This window comes from Oncorhynchus keta, chromosome 26, assembly GCF_023373465.1.
Source record: "Oncorhynchus keta strain PuntledgeMale-10-30-2019 chromosome 26, Oket_V2, whole genome shotgun sequence".
In the NCBI taxonomy this organism is placed as follows: Eukaryota; Metazoa; Chordata; class Actinopteri; order Salmoniformes; family Salmonidae; genus Oncorhynchus; species Oncorhynchus keta.
The window spans coordinates 42840514-42851691 of record NC_068446.1 but is presented as its reverse complement, the minus strand read 5'-3'; the positions used below and the strand labels follow the sequence as shown (position 1 = coordinate 42851691).

At 41.6% G+C, this 11178-nt stretch overlaps 1 protein-coding gene across 1 annotated transcript in view; it reads left to right on the top strand.

The window, feature by feature from the left end:
- The first annotated feature begins 5705 nt into the window (after positions 1-5705).
- Positions 5706-11178, top strand: part of LOC118372665 (CD81 antigen-like) — a 17382-nt gene continuing 11909 nt past the window's right edge. The window contains exons 1-2 of the mRNA XM_052480975.1: positions 5706-5924; positions 8446-8560. Of these exons, the coding sequence (XP_052336935.1) occupies positions 5859-5924; positions 8446-8560 (181 nt within the window). The 5' untranslated portion in view covers positions 5706-5858. The remainder of the gene's footprint in view (positions 5925-8445; positions 8561-11178) is intronic.

The window sequence follows — 11178 nt, the reverse complement described above, 5'->3', positions numbered from 1 at the left end:
AAATGGTCTGTTTGAGATACAAGTTTGAAGTGGGGTTTTTGAAGTGTTTTTTTTTTCCTCGTCAAGTTAGCTTTGGCCACAAATACGAGTATAGGATAAGTCATCATTATTTGGGTATGAGTTAACAGAATATGAACTTTTAAAAGTGAGATTTTTCCCTGAACAGTTTAAAACTGTAAAATGTTCCTCTCAGCCTCATGACAAAATGTGTAGAGTAGCAGGAAATGTATTCTAAAACTGCAAAACGTTGTCTCATAGTAAAATTTGAAGAATAGCACGAGACGAGCTATAAAACAGCACATTTTTCTCTGCCCCGTGGCAAAATCTTTAAAGGTGCAAAAATCCACATCCTTCCAATTATACTGTGTTTTAAAAATACCCCTCAATACACCCCTCAAAAGAGGCATAAAAAAGTAATGTCAAAATGTGCAGAATTGCCGGAAATCTAATTTTAAAATATCAACAACAAAAAATCTGGGTGAAGGACCTCCCGGACACCGCGTTTACCATAGCCACAGGAAGTGGGGGGCTCCTCGAGTTTGAGGAACGGGCCAGTCAGCGAAGGTGGAAATCTTGAATGATGTTGAGATCCAGAATGTCCTCCACCGGAACACAACAGCGCTCCTCTGGACCGTACCCCTGCCAGTCCACCAGGTACTGGAGCCAACCCCCACGACGTCAGGAGTCCAGTAGGAATCTGACGGCATAGGCGGGACTTCCTTCGACTTCCAGGGGAGGCAGAGAGGGGTGTTGTGGGGAACAGCCTCAGCTAAGGGACCTGGAACCACCAGCCTGAGAAGGGAGACATGAAAGGAAGGTGAGATACGGTAGTCACTTGGGAGCTGTAATCTATGTCACCTTGTTGACCCTCCGGAGAACCTTGAACGGCCCCACAAACCGGGGGCTCAGCTTCTTGCAGATGCGATCACCAGGATGGAACACGGGTTCCTCCCTGCGGCTGCGATCCGCCTGCTCCTTCTAATGATGGACGGCGCGCTGGAGTCTCACGTGGGCGTCGCTCCATACTTCTTCTGTGCTCCTGAACCACTCATCCACAGCAGGAGCTTCGGTCTGGCCCGGTGTCCACGGAGTCAAGGCCGGCTGTTAGAGGGTAACACACTGGAAGTGAGTCAGCCCAGTGGAGGATTGATGTAATGAATTCTCATCGTACTCCACCCAGAGAAAGAATCGGTCCCACTCCCCCTGCCAGTCCTGGAAGTGGCTACTCAGGAACCTTCCCAGCTCCTGGTTCATCCTCTCCACCTGCCTGTTAGACTGAGGCTTATACCCGGAAGTGAGGCTGACGTGACCCTGAGCTTCTCCATGAAGGCTTTCCATAAGCGTGATGTGAATTGGGGGCCACGGTCGGACACGATGTCTACCGGAAGGCCATAATGCTGGAAGACCTGCTGGAACGCTGGAACAGTAGGAACAGTAGGGAAACCAGAGAGAACTCAAGAGGGGGCGGGGAAAGCAGATCCTCCGGCATTCGGGACATGCATTGTTTCCCTACTGCCATGGGTTCAGGCTCTGATACAGAGTGGTCACTGAGGGAAGGAGAGAAGGAGAGAAGGAGGGAAGGAGATAAGGAGAGAAGGAGGGAAGGAGAGAAGGAGGGAAGGAGGGAAGGAGAGAAGGAGAGAAGGAGGGAAGGAGGGAAGGAGAGAAGGAGAGAAGGAGGAAAGGAGAGAAGAAGGGAATGAGAGAAGGAGAGAAGGAGAGAAGGAGGGAAGGAGAGAAGGAGAGAAGGAGAGAAGGAGAGAAGGAGGGAAGGAGAGAAGGAGAGAAGGAGGGAAGGAGAGAAGGAGAGAAGGAGGGAAGGAGAGAAGGAGAGAAGGAGAGAAGGAGAGAAGGAGAGAAGGAGAGAAGGAGAGAAGGAGGGAAGGAGAGAAGTGACGAGGGTATCGACGCTCCCAAAGTAGGCCATCGTGATGAGTGCGTCCAAGGACAGGTTGTTGTCGTCTCGACATGCCAGTTCAGTCTGGATCTCCTTGCGCAGTCCTCTTCTGAAAATCTTACAGAGCGCCGGCTTATTCCATCAGCTGGATGCTGCTACTGTCTGGAAGGTGAGTGCGTCTTATCATCCTGCCGTAGTTGAAATAGGTGCTCACCTCCCTCTCTAACCTCCAGTGGATGATCGAAGATACCACTGAACAGAGCCTTGAACCCCTCATACGATTCCAGCACCTCCTCTCCTCTCTCCCAGACGGCCGAAGTTTGGTATGCAACATCTGCATACCAAACATTTGAACTCAATCCGTTTAGTTGGGAATATGCATTTTGATCTTGTTGAGTTATACCTCACCAAGTAGCTTACAGGGTTGTTTTGAGTGATGTGAGCAAATGATGATAACAAAGTGTCAATCACCATTCAATAACCATTCAATCACCATTCAATAACCATTCAATAACCATTCAATCACCATTCAATAACCATTCAATCACCATTCAATCACCATTCAATCACCATTCAATAACCATTCAATCACCATTCAATAACCATTCAATCACCATTCAATAACCATTCAATCACCATTCAATAACCATTCAATCACCATTCAATCACCATTCAATCACCATTCAATCACCATTCAATCACCATTCAATAACCATTCAATCACCATTCAATAACCATTCAATCACCATTCAATAACCATTCAATCACCATTCAATCACCATTCAATAACCATTCAATCACCATTCAATAACCATTCATCTAACCATTCAATCACCATTCAATAACCATTCAATCACCATTCAATAACCATTCAATCACCATTCAATCACCATTCAATAACCATTCAATCACCATTCAATAACCATTCAATAACCATTCAATCACCATTCAATAACCATTCAATAACCATTCAATAACCATTCAATCACCATTCAATAACCATTCATCTAACCATTCAATCACCATTCAATAACCATTCATCTAACCATTCAATCACCATTCAATAACCATTCAATCACCATTAAATAACCATTCAATAACCATTTGTTTTAGTGTCAATAACCATTCAATAACCATTCAATCACCATTCAATAACCATTCAATCACCATTCAATCACCATTCAATCACCATTCAATCACCATTCAATCACCATTCAATCACCATTCAATAACCATTCATCTAACCATTCAATCACCATTCAATAACCATTCAATCACCATTCAATAACCATTCAATCACCATTCAATCACCATTCAATAACCATTCAATCACCATTCAATCACCATTCAATAACCATTCAATCACCATTCAATCACCATTCAATCACCATTCAATCACCATTTGTTTTAGTGTCAATCACCATGCAATCACCATTTGTTTTAGTGTCAATCGAAGCACATATGTTGTCTAGTGGTATGCTGTACAGTACTATCCTATTATATCTGGTTCTGTTATGTAGTTTACTGTCTTCATGAGATCTTGCAGACATTTTGATATGGCTCCAATGGGTGGAAAATAAATCCATATTTGTTTACTTGTTGAATACTTGTTTGTAATGGGATAACTAACATGCAACCTTACCAAAAAAGGTTTTAACAAACTGGGCAACCTAACAGTTTTAACAAAAATGAACAAAAAATTCCAGCCACTATACCCTACCAACCACTATACCCTACCAACCACTATACCCTATCAACCACTATACCCTACCAACCACTATACCCTACCAACCACTATACCCTATCAACCACTATACCCTATCAACCACTATACCCTACCAACCACTATACCCTACCAACCACTATACCCTACCAACCACTATACCCTACCAACCACTATACCCTACCAAACACTATACCCTACCAACCCTACCTACCACTATACCCTACCAACCACTATACTATCAACCACTACCAAACACTATACCCTACCAAACACTATACCCTACCAACCACTATACCCTACCAACCACTATATACTCTACCAACCACTATACCCTACCAACCACTATACCCTACCAAACACCACTATACCACCTACCTACCAACCACTATACCCTACCAACCACTACCAAACACTATACCCTACCAACCACTATTCCCTACCAACCACTATACCCTACCAACCACTATACCCTACCAACCCAAACACTATACCCTTACCAACCACTATACCCTACCAACCACTATTCCCTACCAACCACTACCTAACCACTATACCCTACCAACCACTATAGCCCTACCAACCACTATACCCTATCAACCACTATACCCTACCAAACACTATACCCTACCAACCACTATTCCCTACCAACCACTATACCCTACCAACCACTATACCCTACCAACCACTATACCCTACCAACCACTATACCCTACCAACCACTATACCCTACCAACCACTATACCCTACCAACCACTATACCCTATCAACCACTATACCCTACCTACCACTATACCCTACCAACCACTATTCCCTACCAACCACTATACCCTACCAACCACTATACCCTACCAACCACTATACCCTACCAACCACTATACCCTACCAACCACTATACCCTACCAACCACACTATACCCTACCAACCACTATTCCCTACCAACCACTATACCAACCCTACCCCAACCACTATACCCTACCAACCACTATACCCTACCAACCACTATACCCTACCAACCACTATACCCTACCAACCACTATACCCTATCAACCACTATACCCTACCAAACACTATACCCTATCAACCACTATTCCCTACCAACCACTATACCCTACCTACCACTATACCCTACCAACCACTATACCCTATCAACCACTATACCCTACCAACCACTATACCCTATCAACCACTATACCCTACCAAACACTATACCCTATCAACCACTATACCCTACCAACCACTATACCCTACCTACCACTATACCCTACCAACCACTATACCCTACCAGCCACTATACCCTACCAACCACTATACCCTACCAACCACTATACCCTATCAACCACTATACCCTACCAACCACTATACCCTACCAACCACTATACCCTACCAACCACTATACCCTACCAACCACTATATCCTACCGACCACTATATGACTCAGCTATTCCTGACTTCTATAGCCTATAAGATGATAAGAGAGCCAAGCCCTGCTGTCCATGTCTATACCACTTGGTGGGCATCACCCTGCTCTACCACCCTCACCACTTGGTGGGCATCACCCTGCTCAACCACCCTCACCACTTGGTGGGCATCACCCTGCTCTACCACCCTCACCACTTGGTGGGCATCACCCTGCTCTACCACCCTCACCACTTGGTGGACATCACCCTCTTCTACCACCCTCACCACTTGTTGGGCATCACCCTGCTCTACCACCCTCACCACTTGGTGGGCATCACCCTGCTCTACCACCCTCACTACTTGGTGGGCATCACCCTATTCTACCACCCTCACCACTTGTTGGGCATCACCCTGCTCAACCACCCTCACCACTTGGTGGGCATCACCCTATTCTACCACCCTCGCCACTTGGTGGGCATCACCCTATTCTACCACCCTCACCACTTGGTGGGCATCACCCTGTTCTACCATCCTCACCAATTGGTGGGCATCACCCTATTCTACCACCGTCGCCACTTGGTGGGCAGCGCCCTTCTCTCCATGTCTATACCACCTCAGTCTCCAGTCTGGCTTACACACTCATTAGTAGAAGGAGGAGTTTCTCGAGTAGAAGGAGGACAGACCTCGAGTTCCTCTGTCGCAGATGTTAAGTTGCTATAAAGGAGGAGAATCTCTTAACGGTCCTTCTTCTTAGAATCTTGGACATAATCTTGGTATCACGCGTGCACCTTAATAATTAATTTATCTTTTTAAGAACGGACCTGAACACTCGAGCATCATGACAGTAGTGGGCTGCACATTGTGCATTAAATTCATGCTATTTTTCTTTAATTTTGTTTTCTGGGTGAGTTGAGACTTTTTAAAATGTTTTTAATTTTTTTATTTTATCTCATCATTTTTAAACAATGTTACTTTATATGGATTATTATCGACACACTTCTTCAATCTGTGGTCGATAAAAGTGCATCTTAAATCTTTTAAATCTTCTTAAATCTTTTAGCTTGTTACAGAACTTAAGTCATACTCCAACTGTTGTGATTACCAACCTGTCTATTTCAGATCAGCCACAGAGTATCACTGAGGTACTGATGAGCTCCTATTCAATACTACTTTCATATAGGTATATATCCTATGAGACTATATCACAAACTGTTATATCGTGTGAGGTTCTCTCGTAGGATAGGCCTATATTTTTCAATGATCCCAACTGAAGATTTAACCGTGTGAAAACTGTAGTGGCTCAAAATAGTAAGCCTGTCCTAAAGGAGATACCATACACTTTTCAATAATTCCCTACACAAAACACATACAATCCAACAACAATTGGATTGTAGAATTTATATATTGAGACATAAAAGCCTAGTATTTTGCTGTTGCTCACAACAGAAACACGGAGATAGTTTGTGCGTGTGTGTGTGTTGTAGTAGGAAGCATGCGAGTGTGACTCCATCCAGTTTTTACCAGATGTTCCAGGCAAATGGGGAGCAGACCTGCATGGCTTCAAATAGTACTTGGCATCATTCCGATACTTTCAGCGCTTGCTTCAGTTTGCCTGATGAGCCAGGAGGACTGGGTAGGCTTTAAAAAAAAAAAGCTATTCTATTGTTTCCATTGCACCAAATATTCTCAATCAAACTTAGTAAAAGTATTTGAAATGTTTTCAATTACCATTTGAACCCAGGTCTGATTTGGAAGATTGGGGGGAGGGAATATTTCTTTTTATTGACATTTCCTTTGTTCCGACATGCTTCCTTTTTCAAATGAACTGCAGTAGCTAAGATGTTGTGATGGTTTGCTCAGGTTCAGGCTCAAATGAAGAGTCTCGTTCCAAAACTCTATATATCCATTTTTCAGAAATGTTGGTAAATTAGCTTTTTATTGTTTTGAAGAATTTAGGAAGTAGATTTGGCGTGTTTTTTCACTATATATAATCATCACATGGGGTTGTTCAATGACTGACATGAATTGATTTGAAATATATCAGTTGATGGTTTCATTTCAGAGAGACAAATAATCATGTTTGTTTGCAAAAAAAGCTATATATCTGCCTCACTCTCAAAGAAATAAGTAGCACTGTTGGGTTTTACACAGTCAAATGGAACAATTAACTACATTTTCAATAAAGAACTGTACAAATGATATAAATATATATATATTTTTTTTTTAATGAATCAATACATTAATATGAGATATGTATGTAAAACATTTACATTTCACATTTCTAATTTAGCAGATGCTCTTACCCAGAGTGCCTTACAGTTAGTGCATTGATCTTAAGATATCTAAATGAGACAACCACATATCACAGTCTAATATACAGGATACAAACATTCCATTCCAGCTAAACAATCGATATACAGTATAGTGTTTTGCAAAACATTATTATTATTATTATTTTAATACACATCTAAAATCTATAAATAAAACCTCCTGAGAACAGTAATATTTTTACACACACATGAAGGTACCCATAAGCAATCATTTCTTACGGAAAAAAACAACAATGTGAAAAATTGGTGGATTACAGGGTTTTGGATCTAACTCCCTCAAATGTAGAATTACTTGGTATGATGTAGTCTACGGTCAAAGTATGTTGACTTGGTAGTGTTGAGGCTGGAGAGGCTTGTTGGTACCCAGTGCGATTCTGCAAGCATTTTTCCCCCTCTTGCTTTTTATTCAACCCTATTTTAGGGGGCTCCTTATCATTAAAAGTCACACAGCATATCCTGGAGCCTAGCTTCTCTGTGATATACTGTTGTTTTTACTGGTGAGCTGCTAGAATGGCAGTCTCTCTCTCTCTATAACTCTCTTCACACTGGGGATTCGATTTCCTGCTTATTTGGAGAGGACAACGGAGCCACAAGCTAGGCTTTCACCAACACTGACAGAGGGTGACTGTTGGAGAGGGTGACTGTTGGAGAGGGTGACTGTTGGAGAGGGTGACTGTTGGAGATGGTGACTGTTGGAGAGGGTGACTGTTGGAGAGGGTGACAGATTGGAGAGGGTGACTGTTGGAGAGGGTGACAGATTGGAGAGGGTGACTGTTGGAGAGGGTGACTGTTGGAGATGGTGACTGTTGGAGAGGGTGACTGTTGGAGATGGTGACTGTTGGAGAGGGTGACTGTTGGAGAGGGTGACTGTTGTCACAAAGTGCTTTATAGTACCCCCCCCCCCCAGCATAGCAGAGAATACAAACTAACAGGAAGACTGTGTAAACTGACTCTCTGTCTGTCTGTCTGTCTGTCTGTCTGTCTGTCTGTCTGTCTGTCTGTCTGTCTGTCTCTCGCTGTCTGTCTGTCTGTCTGTCTGTCTGTCTGTCTGTCTGTCTGTCTGTCTGTCTGTCTGTCTGTCTGTCTCTCTGACAGTTGGCTGGAGGTGTGATATTGGGAGTGGCTCTATGGCTTCGTCATGACAACCAGACCAGCAGTCTTCTCATGCAGCAGTTTGAAGATCAGCAGGCTCCCAGCACCTTCTATATCAGTAAGTATCTACAAACCATTTCAATATTGTTGTTGTTTCAATATCTGAGTGTGAACCCTGGGGTGTGTTGGGTTGTGTCCCACCCCTAGGGGTGTGTTGGGTTGTGTCCCACCCCTAGGGGTGTGTTGGGCTGTGTCCCACCCCTAGGGGTGTGTTGGGTTGTGTGTGTGTGTCTCCCAGGTCCTGCAGAGTCAAGGTCTACTGAATTATTTCACCCATCACCTACTTCTCTCTCAGCGTCTTCTACCTCTGACCCCTAGTGCACAATTAAAAATATACATGGCAATATACAGTACATGGTAAATATACATGGTAATATACAGTAAATGGTAAATATACATGGTAATATACATTACATGGTAAATATACAGTAAATGGTAAATGTACATGGTAAATACACATGGTAATATACAGTACATGGTAAATATACATGGTAAATACACATGGTAGTATACAGTACATGGTAAATACGCATGGTAATATACAGTACATGGTAAATATACATGGTAATATACAGTACATGGTAAATATACATGGTAATATACAGTACATGGTAAATATACATGGTAATATACAGTACATGGTAAATATACATGGTAATATACAGTACATGGTAAATATACATGGTAAATATACAGTACATGGTAAATATACATGGTAATATACAGTGCATGGTAAATATACATGGTAATATACAGTACATGGTAAAAAGTCATGGTATTATACAGTACATGGTAAATATACATGGTAATATACAGTACATGGTAAATATACATGGTAATATACAGTAATATAATATACAGTACATGGTAAATATACAGTACATGATAAATATACATGGTAATATACAGTGCATGGTAAATATACATGGTAATATACAGTACATGGTAAAAAGTCATGGTATTATACAGTACATGGTAAATATACATGGTAATATACAGTACATGGTAAATATACATGGTAATATACAGTAATATAATATACAGTACATGGTAAATATACAGTACATGATAAATATACATGGTAATATACAGTACATGGTAAATATACATGGCAAATGTACAGTACATGGTAATGTAGTTGGTAATATACAGTACATGGTAAATATACATGTTAAATATACATGATAATATACAGTAATAGAATATACAGTACATGGTAATATACAGTAATATAATATACAGTACATGGTAATACACAGTAATATAATATACAGTACATGGTAAATATACATGGTAATATACAGTACATGGTAAATATACATGGTAATATACAGTACATGGTAAATATACATGGTAATATAAAGTACATGGTAAATATACATGGTAATATACAGTACATGTTAAATATACATGGTAACATACAGTACATGGTAAATATACATGGTACATATACATGGTAATATACATGGTTATATACAGTACATGGTAATATACATGGTAAATATATATGGTAATATACAGTACATGGTAAATATACATGGTAAATATATATGGTAATATACAGTACATGGTAAATGTACATGTTCTGAACGTTTTCAAAGGTCTGTGTGTTGGCTTCTTCTATTTTGTTAGTTGTGGTAGTAAAATGTACACACTGTACGCCCATTAATTCAAACTTCTCCACTCCCATACTTACCGCAGCTAAGTGTACAGAGAGGATAAAACTCTTTTTATATCAGAGAACAAACCAACCCAGCCCAGCAGGGCTCTGATGATTGGAAGGGTACGGCAGCAGGGTAGGCCAACCCAAAGGAACATCAAGAGAGGCTTTCTTCTCTCCTACCCCTCAAACACACGCCCTTGCATAATTCAAATAAACCGTTGTACATCTGGGCTTGTTATAAATTAGAGTTGAGAGAGGATGTTTTTAGCTTGCCTGGAACAGCAAACTGGTGTTTATGTAGGAGAATATATAAATAAATATACACCGACTCCTAGGCTCCCCTCCTACCAGACCAGCTGAACTAGTTAGTTATTGCTGCAAGGACAGTGTGTCCGAGCTTTCTCAGACTGTGTGTCTTGGGGAAGTCATCTGTAATTGTCGTCTGTCTTTTTGTGAAGGTGGACTCTGTAGTTGATTCGGTCAGACTAGTGGGTGGAGAGGGTTGAAGAAGTGCCGCTGATGATCAAAGCCTTGATGTTGACCTGCTATATGTCATTTAAAAAAAAAATTGGAAACAGAATATTTGATTGGCAGAATAATTTGAGTCTGGGGTTATAGTTATCAACTATTAATCAAATAATTTACACAACATGCAGCATGGTCACCCGTTCCCTCTCTCAGCAGGGTGTGTGTGTGTGTGTGTGTGTGTGTGTGTGTGTGTGTGTGTGTGTGTGTGTGTGTGTGTGTGTGTGTGTGTGTGTGTGTGTGTGTGTGTGTGTGTGAGAGAGAGAGAGAGAGACAGACTCCGTGAGCATAGTCTTGTTATTGAGAAAGCCTATGGCGACCTATGTGCCCAATGCCCTCAAAATGAGGTGGAACCTGACCTACACTTCTTATTCTCCTGTCAAATCTATGGCCACATTACAGACACACATTTCACACAGACCCACAAAGAATTTGAAAATAAATCAAACCGTGATGAACTCCCATATCTGTTAGGTGAAATACCGCAG